At 40.4% G+C, this 20,249-nt stretch overlaps 1 protein-coding gene across 1 annotated transcript in view; it reads right to left on the reverse strand.

The window, feature by feature from the left end:
- PATJ (PATJ crumbs cell polarity complex component) overlaps window positions 1-20,249 on the reverse strand; it is a 286,475-nt gene that overhangs the window by 39,991 nt on the left and 226,235 nt on the right. The window contains exons 37-40 of the mRNA XM_054979641.1: window positions 17,088-17,171; window positions 9,703-9,896; window positions 6,131-6,278; window positions 4,767-4,853 (exon numbers count right to left, since the gene is read on the reverse strand). Of these exons, the coding sequence (XP_054835616.1) occupies window positions 4,767-4,853; window positions 6,131-6,278; window positions 9,703-9,896; window positions 17,088-17,171 (513 nt within the window). The remainder of the gene's footprint in view (window positions 1-4,766; window positions 4,854-6,130; window positions 6,279-9,702; window positions 9,897-17,087; window positions 17,172-20,249) is intronic.

Raw genomic sequence — 20,249 nt, forward strand, 5'->3', positions numbered from 1 at the left:
TTGTTTGGGGGTGGGCAGCTGCTACTTTCTCCCAGGGCATCCTGCAGACTGCCTGCTCCCAGGGAGCTGCTCTGGAGAAAGCGGCTGCATCGGTGAAGCTTCAGCTGCAGTGACAGTGGAAGGATCTGCAGCAGATTCTTCCACTGTTGCTGCGGCTGAAGCTTCATCGACGTGGCCAGAGCAGCTCCCTGGGAGCAGGCAGTCCGCAGAACACCCTGGGAGAAAGTAGCAGCTGCCCACCCCCAAACAAAGCCCTCTTGTGGCTCTTCAGGCAGTGATTCCAACAGAGAGGGGAAGGACCACTTGGACTTCACTTCCCAGGTAACCTTGCAAGAAAAATCTAGTGTTTCCCACGTGAAGAAAGTCACTTGTAGCTTCGCTCTTAGGAGATACTTTTACCACCATTTGAAATCTCCCATATAGAATAACACTTTCGAAATTTTCAACTGATGCCTCTAAGTGTGTGATTCAGCTGAGTGAATTTTTAAACCATCTTCATGAATGAGTTCTAATCTTTTCAGTTTTCTATCAGATGTTTCTGCCCATGACATAAAGGGCCCAGAGACTTGGTCCACCAAGTCAACTTGACTTGTGCCATATGGGGAAAGGCTGTACTTGGATTCTTCTGGTTAGGAGTGTTGCCCTGAATAACAGAAGGAAGCCAAGCCACCCATGCATGGAAAATGTTGTAAGACCAGATCCCAGATGTGAGCACCAATAAGAGTGGCTCTGAGTGGCTGAAAACCTCCACCTGGCCTGATCCTGAGAGTGAGGCAGCAATGTGAACTTTGTCCAGCCCTGGAGAGGGAGAATTGAAAGACTTGGACTCTTTACATTCCTTTCCAACTTACAAGAACATTGCCTGATGAAGGACTTATAAATGCTTCAGAAACAGGACAACTAAAGACTGACTCAACCCAAGAATGGACTTGAGAAAATCCACCGCAGTGTGTATGGGCTCCAGAAAAGTTTTATGCAGCTCACAGCCTGAACGGCAGGAGAAACAGAAAAAATTGTGTATGCTGTTATAATTATTGCTTTGGTAGTTTAGGTTTGATCTTGGCAGGTGCATTTGACACACCTGGTATTTCCTTGTAGTGTAAATGACCAGAGGAACAGTGCAATTCATTATTGGTGAGTTTGATCATTTATTAAAATCTCTCTTGACAGTTATAGGCATGAGTGGATTGATGGAATAGTATGCCCTCACACCTAAGTATCCCAGGTTCCATTGTTTCCCACCTTTCCAGTACTTAGAATAAGTAATATAATCAACTTGGCAGCCCTTCTATACTGCCCAGTGTGCCTTTCATATTTTGGAAGATCCTTATGGGTTTCCCTGGTGGAAAGAGAGTACTTTTAATAGCTATAATAAAACATGCCTTCCACCTAGCAGTTTTAGGAAGTGGTCCTGGATAAGTTTAGATAAGAACAAGCCCTCTTTGCAGCTATACTTATTCTATACATAAGTTTTCAATATCTGTCTGCCTTATTTGATGAACAGACCATCTTTAAGAAAGGAATTGATTTGTCCCAGATTCAAGTTATACCACCACTTTAAAATTAATATCTAGTTATTCGACACTGCTTCCAAAGCGTTACATGACTTTATATTTTCTGGAGTTGTTTATAGAGGGATTCCATCCAATAAAGGATATTTGATTTTTTTTTAAAGACCCAGAATTGACAACAATACTATCAAGAGATATTTTAAGGTTTTACACACTGATTAAAGTTAATACCGGAGCTGTGGTCAATTGCCCTAAATTTTCTGACCCGTGTGTAGAATCTGGCTGATGGCTCTTTTCAGCTTTGTAGTAATGTCAAAGGGGGGGTGGGGAGGGTACGCCCACCCCTGCTGATTTAACTTACTCCACAAGGCACTATGGGTTTTCACAAGAGAATATTGACATGTCTGCCTTAATTTGGAAAAGGATATATGGATGGCCCCTGCTTTGTGTTCTTTTTGTTCTTTGTATTGACACTACCAAAATGCTGAGACGAGCTATTTTAGACCTTTTAAAGCCATATTTGAAGATCATATAAATGCAACCTTAGCTCTGACAGGTTTTGCCATTTGAGCAATTTCTTAAATTGGACTAATGGTATTATAAAATGGGTTTGCATTAGACACTGATTAAACCAGCCAGGTTTGTAGCCAAGCACATCAAGCATATAGTTGTCACTGTACATTCAGACAACCGACATGACTGTGGGCCCTATCTGGTAGAAAACTTGTGCAGCTCCCCAAAAGGATTTGGTTCTTAGTTACCTCTTTTGTTTTCAGGCAGAGATCTCAGATATACTGCCTTGGATACAGGATGAGCTACACAAACATGTGTAATTATAGTGACAACATTATTAAGACATTATTACCTGGCCCAACTATACCCACCTAGTCAGATAGTGCCTGAGTTGCCATAATTGTTGCTTCGACACTATAGGACTTCCTGGTAAGATGCAGACCTGCCAGCTTTAATATGGACAAAAATATATGGATTGACTTTGGCCTATGGCTTTTTTCCCTGTGCAGAAACAACTAAATTGTTGGGAAATGGCTATTTTAAGATTCCATGCTCTGTTTAAAACTTATGACCAAAGATTCAACTACAGCACTAACAGCCATATCCTCTGAACAGTCAGGTAAGACTAATGGTGCACTAGAATCAGCTTGCCCTAGACTTTGTCATAGCTTCAAAGGGGGTGGGTGTATGTGCTTTGGTTGGATCTGAATGCTGTGTTCACGTTGATGACACTAGTGAGTTAATGGAAAAATTACACCAAACACATGACTTCCGCTGCACATTTTGACAATGAAGAAAATCCAACATGGGACAGTTTGCTTTGCTCATGACTTCCTAACCCTCCTCAATGGGTCCAAGCCTTCCTTAAGGGTCTTGTTATTGCGGGCAGAGGCCTGTTGATTTTACTTATGGGAGTTTGGTGTTTCATCAGTTGTTCACCTATGCTGTGTAGAAAATGACAGAGATTTTTCCAACTGTCTCTGGGGGTTCCACAGGAGCGTGATAATGTCTGAGTTTTAGATAATCGATATAACTCATTTTTCTTCATAGATCACTGTTTTGGTGTCTTAAACCTGTGTGAGATTATTGGCTGAAGGAGAGTTTGAATTGGAATGCAGAGTAAAATAAATCCCCTTTCAATCTGACAAGGGGAGCTCTGACTCTTGAAAGCTCATACCCTGAAAATCAAGTTAGTCTTTAAGGTGCTACTGGACTCGAATCTTACTCTCACAATAGACATACTAAATCAATACACAGCAAAAGTATTTTATCCACATATTTCACTTACGTGTACCTGAAGCCTAGCTGCCAAGCTGCAGCCGGGCAAGCAATGCATCTGAAAAACCTTTGCTTGCTAAACAGAAGAAATAATAGGCATAGGGACCAAGCAAGGCACAGTTCAATAGTTCAGGTGAAGTGAATTATCCAACATGTATCAGAACTTGACACAAGGTAGCAAAAGGGCACAGAGACTGACAAATGGCATTACATGTAAATAAGAACGAGTGAGAAATGGTTTTGTTAAAAGATTCGTGCCTTCCCTTGAAATCACAGTGACTGTTGTGCTTGTTTCTAATGGCAGAACATATTATATTCTTTCTTTTATTATTGTTGTATGCAAGGCTTTTTTCTGGGAAAAGAGGTGGTAGAACTCCAGACTGCACAATGACATCACTTTGGGTCAGCTGGAACAAGGGGGGAGTTTTTTAAAGTTTGAATTGCCCTCGACGAAAATGGTCACATGGCCAGTGGCCCCACCCCCTGATCTCCAGACAGAGGGGAGTTTAGGACAATCTAAACTCCCCTCTGTCTGGAGATCAGGGGGTGGGGCCACTGGCCATGTGACCATTTTTAAGGGGTGCCGGAACTCCGTTCCACTGCGTTCCCGCTGAAAAAAAGCCCTGGTTGTATGTTATTATATGATGCCTGGGAATGTTACTGTTGGCTACTTCCAGCTTGGGGCGGGGGGGAGTGTCACTGACATGATGCATTAGCTTTTTAATTGCCAGTGCCACCACTCCAAGAATCAATCTGTGTCATTTCTGAGTGGCTGGACAAAACATGAGGGTTGTGCTGTGCCATGGCTGCAGCCTAAATGGTCCCCAACCTCTTGTAAGATGGAAAGATGGTGGAAACCTTGACTGGGCATGAGTGGTTTGTCATACTATATTTAAAAGGGACTGGGATGAGGAGGGATGTTCTCAGCTACCTGCCTTAGGTCATGTCAGAGGGAAACCAATGAGAGAAGTGCAAGAATGCCAAGAAACCCCCTTCCCTCCCAATATCATGCTGAAAGGGGTTGATGGTCAAGGAGATGAAGCTGTGACAGAGGGGCCGAGCCTAGACATCCTCATATATGCTGATGCTGACTTGGCTAAATTTTTAATATTGCTGTGAAACTTATTATCTACCTTGAGGACTCCAAGTGAGCTGAAAGGTGAGATAAAAAGAAAAAAATCAGATTGCTTATGCAATTATTTTCATGAAAACTTCAGGAAAAATGAAGTACATGACAAAATAACCACTAAATTATAAGAATATTCATATATTTCTAAGATAGTATTCCAAGCCTCCTTTGGAGCTAATAAATTGGATACATTGTCCAATGGTTAAAAAGATTGTTTTGGTGAATCAATAAGTTAGATCTGAAAGCCTGTTCCCTGCAGTCAAAAGACACCAAAAGCTGATTTTATCTAATCGGTTTCACATTTCTTATATAATGTACCATCATCTGCCACTAACCTGGCTGTTTTGAGATGTTTTCCGTGATGACAGCCAAGACCCAGCTCTCAGTCGTCCAATCTCTAGCTGCACAAGCCCCTGAACGCACTTAAGATATGAAAGAAATACAACAGGCAGTTCTTAAATTCCTCTTGGGAAGTATTCATTTATTGAGAACATTCTCATCCATACACCTAAATCTCACGCTTGAATAAATCACAACAGTTTATAACACAAAAGACTAACTGATTATCTGAACAGGAGATCTTATAATTAAATAACCAATATTATAATTAAATAACCAACTAGTTCACCTTCTGTCTGAACTGCTAGTTTTCTACGCATAGAGAGGTCTTTTAATGTGAGGAAGCATATAGCACCCCAACGTGCTGAAGTCCATTTAGAACCATGCCTTTTTAAGCACACACATAATTCACAAAAACATTAAATGTGTAATTTTTTCCCTTATCACATCTGTTTTAAGACATGACGTTCGATCCAGCAATCCACCAGTGGAAGATGCTGACAGTCATGGATTTCCACCCTGCCCCCCCCCACATTCTTCTCCTAGTAATCCTTTCTGACCCTGGGAAAGCTCATTCTTGGGGTTGCAGGATCACATGTGGGTCAGGAGGCTGCAGGGGATGAAATGGCCCTTTTTGCCTCTTCTGTGCAGAGAGGGTGATTTTGCCTCCCTTTCCCTCCCTTTCACTGCAAGTGACTATCAGCCCCAAGGAGCCGGGGAATAAAATTTTCCATGGTCAAAAAGGACTCCTGAGGGTTGGGGAACTTGCAGAAGATCCACGATCCTTGTGTCTGCAAATTGCCAGGTCCAATCCTTGGGCTGCAATTCTATGAACAAAAAGGATCTTCTGGGTAGATATGCAAAGGACTGGAGTGTTTAGCTGCCATTCAAAATTAATGTATAGAACTATAATATACCACACTGTCCAGTCATAATGTATCTTCCCTTCTTCCTCTGAATAACAATTACATGCAGTCAAATCTTTGCCAGTTTCCCTACTGTTTAATGTACCAACACTTTTACTATGCTTGGTTGTCAAATATGACTTTTGGACTGGCACAGAGCATGGTTGGGATCCCATGGAGGATTTTTACGGACAGAGGATGGGAAGGGTTGCCAATTCCACCCTCACACTACCGTTCTCTGACACCTCCCAATCTATTCCTGGGGTTTTTCCTGTCCCCCAGGAGCAGCATTTCAGGGACAATTTTGGACTGCAGGGAAGAGGAGGGAGGGAAGTCCTACTACACAGATGGCAATCCCTTTTGTCTGTGGAAATTTCTGGTGGATCTGTCTATAATCAGCTTGTAGAATGTTTGCAGCTGCAATTGAGCACCTAAGAATATATCTTATGATTCACCTTGAGAATAGTGGCAACAACCTCTTGTGAGGCATGTCTTACATCCTCCCCATTGACAGACAAAATCTGGTCTCCTTGAATTAGTCTCCCATCAAGGTCTGCAGCTCCTCCTTTGACGATATCAGAGATAAATACTCCACTTCCATTTCTAACAATGTAAGAACCACATATATTATACATATTATACAAGCAAAAACAGTTTCTAGATGCAGTTTTTAAAAAAAATGATATTCAAAGAAATATTTAAGAATACAGACATTTAAATGTTTCAGAGACACAATACAATAGGTTCTTATTACACTGCAGACCCCTGCATCATGCTGTTCCTGGGGACAGCATTTCAGAGAGCATGAAACTCTACTTGCAGATTGCAGTTTGGACTGGACCCCTATATTTTCAAATGGCAGGACCATATCAGGGGATTTGGAATAAACATGGAAGGAAATCCTGGCTAGAATTCACTTAGTCATTACTCATATTCTAGTCTCAAGATGAAAATTCAGACACAATTTGCTGTGGGGAACAACAGCAATAATAATGGTATACATTATCCTAGTAATCGTACTGTTAGGTAGGTTAATGTTACTATCCTTTTATTCCAGATGAGAAAACAACACCTCGTCCAATGCTATCTAGTGCTTGAAGCGGAGGTGAAATATGAACTGGAGATCACTCACAGACCATACTTTTGCCACTATACTGCAGCAGCTCTCAACTACAAGAGTTGACCTAGCTGAAGATAAGCAGATTCAAGTCTGGTTGGGATACCCTACCCCCACCCAGGATTCTATGCAAGCAGCCTTGAATTCATTGCAAGAAGTAGGGCAAGATATAAATAAAGCAAGTATATAAAGAGCCACTGATCTGAAAGACCTCTTCAGCCTTAGATCATCATTCTTGGCCTTCTGGTTTATGTTCTTGATCTTTGGTTTGAGAGTTGGTTCTTATTAACTGTACTGCTCTTTTTTATTGGCACAAAGCAGCATCAAAAGAGTCTGAATAATTAATTTCCAACACCATGCCTATTCTCACATATTGTGCTTGCTTAGAATTTGAAGCTCCACATGCTCACACTTCCTCTTGGTCTTGCAGCCCCAATCACCACAATTAAGGGGTGATCAATATTGTACTTACAAAGATATTTATGCTTGTAAACGCTAAAGTTAATTCTGACAACCAATCTTTTGCTAAACCTTGTCTTCAACTCGTGAACATATGGCAAAAAGTAAAACCAGCACAGTAACTATTTGGTCATTATCAGATAATCACATGTACAAACTTACTCTGAATGTAAATTCTAAAGATTTAATTAATCAATAGCACAGTCCAATCCTGTACATATTTACTAATACATGTGAGACGGAATCAGTTAGAAATATTTTGTGGCTCTGTTTATTTCTGTACTATAAGGCTGTTTTATATAAACGTTTTTCCATATGTAAGTTGTGGAAGCATCTCTCCCACTAGAGCTTTTCCCATGTGATAGGACATATGGAAGTATTCAGCTCAGGCATTTACAATTTGGTTTTATCTTTAAAATATGTAAAAATTAACAGGCAGTCATACATTGTTGTACATGTTTTGCCTTACAAGACACTGGTAGTGCTAGAGAAAGATCTGAATTATGTCATCTTCTATATTGTCAATATCCTGCACTCTGCAAGCTGGCCTGGTCTCGGCTCCACTGGAACAGGACTGCTGGCTTGGCTGGCTAGACTTGGGAGCATAGACTAGAGCTTGGAGTTGTAGATAGGGAGCTGGGAACCAGAACATAGGGCTTGCATCTAGTGGAGCCTTCTTGAGCCTCAGCCTAAATTAGCTGAGAGTTGATCTGGATCAACTGCATCTGCTGGCAGGTGTTGTGGCTCCTGAGACTGAGGTGTGCTTGGCCAGGATCCTGCAAAGCAGCACTACTCTCAGAGCCCTGTTCTGGTTCCGAGCTGGGATTGCATGCTGCCAGCCTGGCACTTCACCTCTATTATACTGCCTCAGGTTGGGCCTTCTACCAACACAGTTCTTGTGGTGTAGGAGCAGGTCCTGGGGGGCTACAAGCCAAAGTTCACATCTTGGCTGGTGGAGGCCTAGTGATTATCTTTGAGGGTGGTGGCAAGGTCTCCCTGCAAGGCTTTGGCGGGTGGCCTCTGGTGCCACTGGAGCATGCTTGCAGGGTCAGACCCTCCCTAGTTCTTCTAGTTCCTTGATCTTGGCTCCTCAGGCTCTTCCCCTGAGCTCTCTGAGTCAGAGTCACTGGGCTGGTCAGAGGGGGTCATGGCAGTCAATGGAAAAGAACAGCCATTTCTTGTTTTGCTGTTTTAGTAGCCTTTGTTCAACTTGAAATCTGCACAGCGCAAAAAGCTAGGAGGAAAGTGTAGAGTGTTATTTACATGTAGCTGCCTGTGTGTGAAGTGCTGTCAAGTTATAGCTGACTTATGATGGCCAGCTGGGGTTTTAAAGGCAAAAGACAAACAGAGGTGGTTTGCCATTACCTGACTCTGCATAGCAACCCTGGACTTCCTTGGTAATCTTCCATTCAAGTACTAACTATGGCTGATCATGTTTAGCTTCCATGATCTGACAAGATCAGGCTACCCTGGACCATCCAGGTCAGGGCCCCTGTCATGAAGAAACTTCTAGATAAAGTGAGGGCATGCTGTGTGCTCCCAGGGGAAAATGCTGGTGTGGAAACAGCCTAAGTTTGCAACATTTTTTACCAACAAAACACTGATTGGGAACTAGGGTTGTCAAGTCCCCTGGAGCCCAAACTGGGTGATAGGGGGCACACACAGGGGTAAATTACCTCGCCTGTGCATGAAGAGCATGTGTCCTCTCCAGAGTTCTTCCTTGTTGTGCTGAGAATTATGTGACTTCCGGCATGACAAGGGAATGCTCCGGAGCACATGGAAGTGCGCTCTGGAGCTCCTGGGCCCATTCCCTGTGCTTCCCTCTCCCTACGGGCCAGGTGAGTGGTGGCAGAGGCTGGAAGTGAAGGACCCACCGCTTCTAGTGGGAGACTGATAATGGTATTGAGAACTGACAGTCACCAATCACATTTTAAAACTCCTGTAACTGAGAGCAGAACCACAAGTGACAAAAGGCACAGATTGGACACTTGTCAGCTTTCCTCAAGTTTTGATGGGAAATGTAGGCATCCTGGTCTCGCAGCTTCGCTCTCTAACTGCTGTCCAATGGACTTTTCAACTGTCACTTGTCCAACATTCCGCCAAGCTGCCTACATTTCCCATCAAAACTTGAGGGAAGCTGACAAGTGTCCAATCTGTGCCTTTTGTCACTTGTGGTTCTGCTCTGAGTCATTTTTTTCATCCCTTTTAAAATTTGGACACAGCTTGCATACTTTCCCAAAGAGATTCTCCACAGCAAATTTCATATTAGTAGGATACATCAAATCAGTTTTGCAAGGACTGGAATTTTCATCTTTATGATGATAGAACCATAATAAAGTGGGCACTTCTTAATCACAGATCCCCTGAGTTGGCTTTAGAACACTAGTATATGTTCTACTGCAAGAATAATGTTCTTTTCTTAACAGAGCTGTGCTTAAGTATAACTCTTACCGTTTCCCAACAATGCTTAGTCCTAATCCTCTACCCATTTTTCTTTGTAGTTCTACATGGAAAATCTCCAAATTCTCTTCATCTTTATAATGAGCTTCATCTCTGTAAACAATGAGCTGCACTTTCTGAGGAGTCTGTCTCAAGGCTGTGATAGCTTCTTCGTGACTAGCGTTCCTCAAGTCAATGCCATTAACCTGGAGGAAATCAAGATATTATATTCATAGAAATGTTTGCTTATTGGATTTTAATTAGTAAGCTTACTAAGCAGAATAGTCAATGTAATTATTGTTAAAGAGATCAGGTTTGTAGGAAAGCATACAGCTCAATAAGGAAAGCTATACAAGATTTCAACCAAAAAATTCTACAGTCATCCATATTTTGACAGTCCTGGTACAAAACCCAGGAACAATTAGAATGTCCATTCTATCTGTTTTGCAGTGTAATCATAAATAGAGTTATATTATTTTAAGTCCACTAAAGTCAATGCATTTAAGAGGGTGTAACTCTGTTTAGGATTATACTGCTAATCACTTATTAATTTTACATATTCATATGATCCATTACATGATTTTAATTTAGGTTGCATTTGTAGTAAAGTAAGGTTAGAAAAGACATGATGAGCTCTAAGAAACACTTTGCAATGAAGCAAATGTACCTACAATCAATAAGCATAGTCATTAAGCATACTTCAAGTAATTATGTTCTACAAGAAGATAACAGATGGGGAAAAGAAATAAACAGGCAGGTCAGCTGCTGCAGGGAGAGATAAAACGTTTCAAAAACAACAGTGATTTGGATATACATAAGCTTGTGTTCAGTCCAATACCTATTTATGGGCCCCCTAAAGCTCCAAGAGAAACTTCTCTAGCACATTGTGGTATGAATCCTATTTCCCTACATTTAGTCACCAAAGAATATGCTAACTTGTTTACAGTTTGATTGAGTAACAGTGCAGAATTATCTCAATTGCAGCCCATTTAAATCAGTGGGATTAGATTGGAGAAACTGAGCATAGGATTGCACTGTAAATCTTTTAATGTCTGTGTCTATTTGAATATTCAAACATATCTGGCCACAAAGCCATTAATTCATAGCTAGACTTCAAATATAAATCTTAAAAGGAACACTTTGCAGTGTAAACTACAAAAAAAATATTTTTATACACTCCAATAGATGGCAGACAAGACCAATCCCAGTAATTCTACTGAATTGCTCTTAAAACAAATGTTTTACATTGCTGTTTAATAAATGGAGACAAGACAGGATTGTATAATTTTCCTGACCAAATAAGCATCTATTTTTGTTGAAATAAAGAAACTTGAAACATATATTGTACTTTAACTCCTGGAGAATTTGGGGCCAACATCCATATCAATCTTCTTCCAACACTCTTTGCATATATGAGGCCTCCTCTTAATATAGTTGAGAAAAAAATACCCATTTTTAAACGATTCTATATAGCATCAACAATAAAACTAAGAAAAGGAACATTAACCATTTGTTCTTTATTTTGCCATGGCACATTCACTTGGATGGATTTTATGGGTAGCATCAGCAATGACTGCTTCACAAGTGAGGGCCCATGCAGTATGTTAGTAAGGATCTTTCTCTGTGCAAAGCCACGATGTTCACTACTGCTAAAGCCTTGACATTTATGTGCAGAGCTGAGTTGTTTTCTACAACAACTGGGAAACACAACAAAACCCCATCAAACTCTTTGAGGAATTTGGAGAAACTTTTGGAATGGGAAGGGGTTGGACAGGTTGAGCAACTCTGTCATACAATCTCATTGAATTGTTCTTGGAAAGGCATCCATGTGGCTGGATTCAGTGTGTTCAGGAAAGCTGCAGAGGCCTGTGAGTTCTTCGTCGTTGTTAGGGGACAGAGTTTCTTCTGGATGGACAACTGAATGTCTGGTTTTAGCTAGGCATTTCTAAGGGGGAAACTCTGAGGTGGTCAGTCTATCCATAATAGACTTCTTGTACTGATTCAGCCTCTGAAGAACCAGTTTGGTGTCTGTAGCACGTCCTAGCTTACTCCTGCTGTTTTCTCATGAAAGCATGATCATATGACGAATATGACCTAGAGGACTTGGTAACTCCTAAATCACCACATAAGAATTACTGGAGATGAGGTGAGAACGTGGCTCCTGTATCTTGGACTGTACCCTTCAAGACAGAGGGAACTTGCCATGGTGAATGCTTTCATGAAAGCTGATCCATGAGGCCACTCAATCTCTCCAGGCTCCGAGGCTGGAGCACCAACCTTCCCTTGATACTTTTCATTCCAAAAGGGAAGCCTGCCTAATGCGCTTCCTCCATAGGTATTCTGCCTAGAATAGACGTTTTCTAGGGCAGGAAAGGGGATGGCAGAAAGCTGATTCTTTCCTTTTTAATTCTCATAAAGCCTTGAACAAGAATGCTTTTGCAGGAAATGATACTGTCTGTAATTTTGACAACCTGGGAGCCAGGGTTGACTGAAGACTCCACTATGTGCAGACTGAGGAAATTAGATAAACATCTGACTTCATGCAAAAATGCTCTACTTGCAAAGGGTGTATGTACAAACATGAATTATAAATATACAGGGCGATGGTGCATCATGATGACAGCATGGACTCATCCGGCCTCCAGTTACAGTACTTGTTGGTCACAGAAATGCTCCAAGGCTGAAGCACCAATTCCAGTTACTCCCACACACTCCCCACCCTGGAAGATAGCATTTTGTTTTTCTTTGACTGCACAACTTGCTTCGTGTATGACTCAGATGAAATAATTTAATAAGGCTTAAATGAATGCAGTGCAGTTCCCTGTCTTCCTCAACAGCCACAAGCTGTACAGGTCATGCAAACATGTTTTCTAAACACAAATTTCTTCACGTTTTGTGAATAATCCCATATTATTTATTAAATTTTGTAAATATAGTATTAGAGTTGTTTTAATGAGAACTGGAATGTTTAAATATTGTAATCTTGGGTGTGAATGAACTAAACTAGACTAGATTAGGACATTTTCAGTCAGAAAATTCTTAAGTTTTTACTCTAGAAATTACAAACTCAAGAGGAAAAAAGGTGTTGCTTTTATAATGAGGTAAGACACAGTATAAGCAATCTGGAGCTATAATGCAAAGTCAGACCAAATAATATCAATCAGATTTTATGGAAGGCCTATCAACCATTATTCAAGTTTATGTTCCAACTACAGATGCTGAAAAGGAAGAAATTAAAAGCTTTCATGCAAGTGTCCAAGATGAAATCGATCATACACCTAAACAAGATGTATAGCTAATCACAGGTGACTGGAATGCAAAAGTAGAAGGAAAAGCAGAATTAAACATGATTAGAAAATCTGGGTTTGGATTATGAAATGAAGCAGGAGATCAATTTATAGAATTTTGTAAAGCCAACAATTTGATCATTGCAAGCATACACTTCAGGCACTCAAACAGACAGTTGTATATATGGACATCACTGGAGGCTAATACAGGAAGCAAATAGATTACATAATTGGAAGCAGAAGATGGAGAAGCTCTATTCTCTCTGATAAAACAAGACCAGACGACAAACTGTTAATATCAAAAACTAGAATAAAGCTGAAGAGAAATACTGAAAGCATCATAGTGCCAAAATGTAATCAAAACAACATTCCTGAAGGATTTAAAGACCCTGTAAGGAACAGATTTGCTTTACTAAGTTCAATTGGTTGTAAATCAGAAGAACTGTGAGCTGAAACCAGAGACATTATCAAGGAAGAATGCACAAAGACTATTCCTGTAACCAAAAGAACAGAGAAAACTAGATGGTTGACTGATGAAACTCTTAAAATTACTAAAGACAATGAGAAACAAAAGTAAAAGGTGACAGAAATAGAATTAAAATTCTAAATTCTGTTTTTCAGCAAATTGCACACAGACACAGAGAGAACTATTATAATAACCAGTGCAAAGAAATAAAACAGAGCAACAAAAAGAGAAGAACAAGAGACCTGTTCCGTAAGATCTAGAAAAATCAAAGGAAAATTCAAACCATAGGACAGGATGCTGAAAGATCAACATGGAAATACAGTTTTCGATCAGGACACAATAAAGAAAAGATGGAAACAAGACACCGAAAGAACTATACAGAAGAGATAAAAGGATGACAGATTCCTCCAAAGAAGAATCTTTTAATGAAGAACCTGCAGTTTTGGAAAGTGAAGTGAAAGCTGCACTCAAAGCCATTTGGAGAAACAAATAACCAGGAATATATGGGATATCAATAGAACAATTTCATGCTACATAAACTGAGTCCATCAAAATCTTAACAAGAATCTGTCTACAAATATGGAAAATAAAACAATGACCTACAGACTGGAAACAGTCTATGTTCTAATTCCAAAAAAAGGAATTGCAGCAATGATTAGATAATTTCATTAATTTCCCATGCAAGCAAAGTGGTGCTCAAAATTCTACCACAAAGAGTCTTACCGTATATGACACAAGGAATGCCAGATGTTCAAGCTGGATTCAGAAAAGGAAGAGGCACTACAGATCATATTGCAAATTTAGATGGTTAACGGAGCACACCAGAGAATCTCTCTCTTCGCTCTAGCCTCTCACTTTACTACATGTTGCTAATTTACTTTATGGGTGGTGGTCTCAATTGGCTCAGGCCTGGTTAGCCAATCAGATAAGAACTGATGTCACTGTTGTTAGCATGGACATGTTGAGTGGGCAGAAATGAAAGCAATCTGCAGCCTTAGTTCAGCCTCTTTCCCACAGGAGTGAGATAGGCTTAGTGCTCAGGAATGTTAATTGGTACAAAGCTGTGTCATGGAAGCTCTGCTAACAAGCTATCTCTTATCTCAAACTGGTCTGCTAGCAAGCTCTGTAAACTCTCTCTGTAAACTTTCTCCTGAACCAAAGATTTTAAGATGGTCACAGTTTGAACAGAAAAGCTATTTTCTTTACAGAAACATTAACAGTTTGAGATATGCAGATGATACCACATTACTGGCAGAAAATAGTGAAGACTTGAAGTGACTACTGAAGAAAGTTAAAGTAGGAAGTGCCAAAGCAGGATTACAGCTGAACATCAAGACAAAAGTAGTGAGTGACTAGGGTTATGCAAGGTTGACAATGAAGAAATTGAAATTGTTAAAGATTTTCTGTTCCTATGTTTAATCATCAACCAAATGGGAGACTGCAACCAAGAAATCAGAAGGAGATTGAGACTTGGGAGGCAGCCATGAATGAACTCAAAAAGATCCTTAAGGATAAGGAAGTGTCACTGGGGACCACAATCAAGATAATCCAAACTGTGGCATTCCCCATTACTACTGATGGATGTGAAAGTTGGACAATGAAGAAAGCTGACAAAAAGACAATTAATTCATTTAAAATGTGGTGTTGGAGGAGAGTTTTTAGGGACATAATAATTGCCCAAAAAGACAAATAAGTGGGTTCTAGATCAAATCTATCCTGAATTCTCCCTAGAAGCTATAATGATGGAATTGAGGCTATTGTACTTTGGTCACATTGTGAGAAGAAAGACTCACTGAAAAAGACAGTAATGCCAGGAAATGTAGAAGGCGGTAGGAGAAGAGGAAGACCCAAAATAACTCAATAAAGGAAGCCACGGCCCTCAGTTTGCCAGACTGTTAATGATAAGATGTTTTGGAAGTCTTTAATTGATAGTGTTGCTATAAGTCAGAAGTAACTTGGTGGCATATACCATACACATTGTTTTAAACTAATAGCATAGCTAAAAATAAGAAACATTATGTGAAACAGCAACAGTAATTTCCAAATAGTCCTCAGTATTTTTGTAACCTTCTTATTTAGAGTCCATAATAGGTGTGCTGAGAATTTATGTTGGCTTCCCAGCAAGATGTTTGTAGCTACTCTGTGATCACAGTGGTTTGAATTCATTTCTATGATTCTGTCAGCACAAAGTTTTTTTCTTAGCCATTTTTTATCTAATAACCCAGAATAAAACATTTGCAGATTAGTAAAGTTCATTGAAAGGTTGTGCCAATATAGTTACATTTAATTTTTGGAGAGCAAATTCTGGCTTAAGGGAACACATTTAAGATTTTCATTGGAAATTATTTCCAGTTCTTAAATTAAGAAATCGAATGTAAAGTATTGTATATAAACAGCAACCTAAGGAATTCACAGTAGGGGAGCTGCTGTCTCTTCCTCCCATTTACCACCACTGCCATTGTAGGGAGTAATGCCTTTCCTGGCATTTACCATTATAGAGAGGGGGGGGGGGGTCTCAGATGCTTCGCTAATGAGTTAGGGACCATAGACTTCACCACTATGTTGCCTTGCATATTATCTGTTACTTTGAATATGTACGTCTATATACTGCTTGTGCTTCATGTTATCTAATGTCAGTCCTAGAATTATGTTCTGTTTCAGCAATTCTTCAGCTCCATAGTGGATCCTTGCTAATGCTATGTCTTTATATAATCCTATGACATTGTTTATGGACATGTCCTTGACACTGTTTGGAAATGTCCTTGACACTGATTGTACTAATCTCACACTATGTAATCCGCCTTGAGTCTCAGTGAGAAAGGTGGACTATAAATGACATAAAATAAATAAATACATTGCCATGTGTTCTCTCCCTGGCAAGTGCAGCCTGCTAAAAAAAGAATGAGAAAGAAGCAGTTGCAGCCTCCTTCTCTCACTAGCTTCACTACTTCACTACTTTATCCCTCTTGCAGGGAAAAGGAATAATGAAGGGAGAAGGGAGTACTATCACCTCCTGCTGGCAGCTGCTACTACCACTTTGTCACTTTCCCATCCAGTTTTTTCCTATTACTTGCTGCTGCCACCTGTAACTTCTCCCACCCTGGCCACCACTATTTGCTTACCTTTTGTTGCTGCCTGCACAGCTTCTTTTCCTCCCCCTGGCTGCTTCTGCTCCACCATTGGCCACCTTCATTCTTATCCAGCTGCCCTCCTTAGGGTTGTTGAACAACTCCAAATACGGCAGACAAGATGTCACAAAGCTATAAGATCTCAACCCTCCCCTTTATGTTGTCTATATTCCTAAGTTTAGAGGAGGGATTTTACCTCCCCCTTTAATTTTTTCCTGCAAACCTGGGGATTCTTACAGGTCTATAATTTGCTCCCCCCCACTCCTATATTGGCTGCATTGTGCAAGTTTTTTGACCAGTACTCTGGGGGTCCAGGTTCAAAATTAGATATAAGATAATATTGAAAAGTCAGAACTGCTTTAAATCAGGTTACAATAGCCTTATTTCAATATATGATTGTATATAGAATTGAATCAATTCCAGCCATTTCTTCTGATCTCTAATACAACACATGTTTTTCCAGTTATAACACATAAGTTTTAAATGGGAGATAGTGTTCATCAAGATTAACCTTACCTCCAGAATTTGATCACCAGCCCAAAGTCGGCCATCTCTAGCAGCTGCCCCTTCCTCATAAACTTCATGGATAACAATAGCATCCTAGTGGAGCAAAATAACTCTATGTTAATGCATATAAATTAGATCATCATCTCACTTTGAAGCGGCACAACATGGGGCATAAAGTTCTTCCATTGACAGTTGTTGTTCATGCTACTCAACTCAATGAAATTAAAATGACCATGGGAGAGGAGAGGGAGTGTAAAAGGTAATATAAAATTCTTCAGATGGTTAATCATGGATAAGACATCAATAGTGTTTAGCTAAGGCCTTTAAATATAAGAAAGTATCATCCAGTTTCCAATGCTACAATCTTGATCATATCTAAATACACTTTTCCCACTGTCTACAAATAATTCGGGATATTCTTGCTTGAAAATTCTATTAAAATATTCTCAGACATCAGCTATATATGAACTCTAGGTCAGCTTTCATATTAATCATGTCTAACTTTTATTATATAATGTAAAAGCAGGGTGTTATAGAATGACTATTTTAAAGGTCATAAGGATATTCAGAATTAATTAGAAAACTGATGCCTTGCATTGAATGCAATTCAATCCACAAGAAGAAATGAAATCTAAAAATATATTGGTTTTATTACTGAGGCTAAAAAATACAGGCAATAGCAGATGTTGCTGCAGTGATATATACTTATTGCTGGGGATGGATATCACATACAGAAAAAAAGGGACATCAAAATTGTATTTATCATTTCACCAGTGATACCATTTGTTTTTAAACAAAATGTCAACCATACTCATGGACTGCTTCCTACTAGCTGTTTTAATTACTGGCCATATAAAACTGAAAGGTATTGCAAAGAGGGTTGCCAGATCCCCTTACCCTCCTGGGGGGAGAGGAGGGGGGCTCCTGGCACTCACCTTTTGAGTGTTCTTGTGTGAGCGCTCCTGGTGCGGCGCGATGATGTCACTCCCAGGAGTGACATCATTGCACCAGTGGGGAGTGTGCCCACTGCACACTGGCCTGGGAGGTTTTTTGGCTCCTGGGCCCATTTTACGGGGCCTTTCCCCCCCTGCCAGCCAGGTGAGGGGGGGAGAGGGGGGATCCCCACCCCTACAGGGTACACGCAGCCCTAATTGCACATACTCTAGAGAACAAGCTAAAAATTCAAAATGATATTTAAAAACTTTCAGGTAGCAGTAGAAATAATATTCAATAATAAGTAATACAAACAGCTATATATAGGAAAGTAGAAATAAACAAGCAAGAGATCCACACGGACTTATAGGGAAGCATCTAATTTTCCCTCCCCAACTACTGCCTCTTTCCCTTAAATAGATAACAACAACAAACTAGGCTGCCCTCAGGTAAGACAGAAGTCTAAAGTGGTAAGTAGCCAGAGGGTAAAGAAATATTAATAATCACTCTTACTCAAGAATTCATGAAACTCTTATTAAGACTATAAGTCTAATAACACATACACCTCGTGCATATGACTTATACATCACTTATATACTAATAATAACTTGTATCACAAGAATAATACATGTATATCTAACAGAGTCCCCGTCCGAGGACTCGGGTGTATACAGGCAAATGGAAATCAACCAGGTAAGTCCTAAGGTTGTTGTTGAAGAATTTCCAAAGTAGGTATTGCTTTTTCTTCTGTTTTCTCTTTCTGTAGGTAAAGAAGAATCTGAGGTGCAGATGGAAAACACCCAAATGGAACAAGCCCGGAACCACAGCCGGCAAGACTTCTCTTTACTTCTTTAGTTCTTCATCATAAGACTTCCTCAGGGGCATTTACTATATTTCAATTAATAAAGAACAATATTTCCAACATCTGCTGTGTACAAATTATTTACACATCAATAGTCTTAATAACACATTATGTATGCTCACCCTTATGATGTTGCTTTTCAGACATGCCTACTACATCACCCATTAAGACGTGAAGAGTCCTACGTGACTAGACTCAGCATAATCCTTAACTTAAATATCAGTTCAATTAAAGGGGCCACGCTCCTATGTTACATAATACTGCAGCAACTTCAACAGACATCCCAATCACATGATATATAAACTAGACTATTACAAGAAACACTTCAGTAATAGTTCGTTGTTCAGTCCCTTGGGGACCAAAGTTCCCAGGGAATGGAACCATTGAGCCTCTTTGCGGAGGAGGTCCTGTTGAGTGTTAGATTCCCTAGAGGTACTGTCAAGTCCCACCACTTTTATGTCTTGTGCTGAATGCTGTTGGTCTATGAAGTGCTGTGTGAGTGGTGCTTCTGTTATTTGATGCCTAATACGTGATACGTGTTCTAATATTCTTATTTTTAAAGCTCGGGATGTGCTACCTATATAAAGTTTAGGACAGGGGCATATAATTAGATATACAACCCCTATTGTTCGGCAGGTAATGAAGTGTCTTAAGTAAGAGCGATTATTGATTCTTGAGTAAGAGTGATTATTAATATTTCTTTCCCTTAAATGGCAGCCCCCAAACTGTTACCCTTTCCTGCTTCTTTCTCTCCTTCCTACCCACCAGTGAACTTACCTATATTTGCTCCCCATCTTCCGCTTTCCCTGTCTTTTCCTCTGGCTGCCTCTCCCAATGAAAACTCTGGCTGAATAGTGCAATGTCAGTTGCCAGGCTGTGCTGTGCCCAGTTGCACCATTCTGGCCATGCTGTGCCCAGTTGTGTTGTGGTGGTCATGCTGTGCACAGTTGCATCAGGCTCAACTGCACCACACCAGCCATGCCAAGCCCAGTTGCCTAGTGGAGAATCTGCAAGGACTTGCAAGGGGGACCTCACTTTCCCCTGTATCCCCTCCCCATACTATTTCCACCTAGCAGCTTGAATATCCTCACCTTTCCCAAATCTCTTCTCATCTGGCCACCAACCTATTATTTATTTGCTTTATTTATATACCACCAGGGCTTTTTTTCTGGGAAAAGAGGTGGTGGAACTCAGTGGGTTGCCCTTGGAGAAAATGGTCGCATGGCCGGTAGCCCTGTCCCCTGACTCCAGACAGAGGGGAGTTTAGGGCAATCTAAACTCCCCTCTGTCTGGAGATCAGGGGCAGGGACACCGGCCATATGACTATTTTCAAGAGGTTCCGGAACTCCGTTCCACCTCGTTCCTGCTGAAAAAAA

The sequence above is a fragment of the Eublepharis macularius genome, chromosome 5 (genome assembly GCF_028583425.1).
Source record: "Eublepharis macularius isolate TG4126 chromosome 5, MPM_Emac_v1.0, whole genome shotgun sequence".
NCBI lineage: Eukaryota > Metazoa > Chordata > Lepidosauria > Squamata > Eublepharidae > Eublepharis > Eublepharis macularius.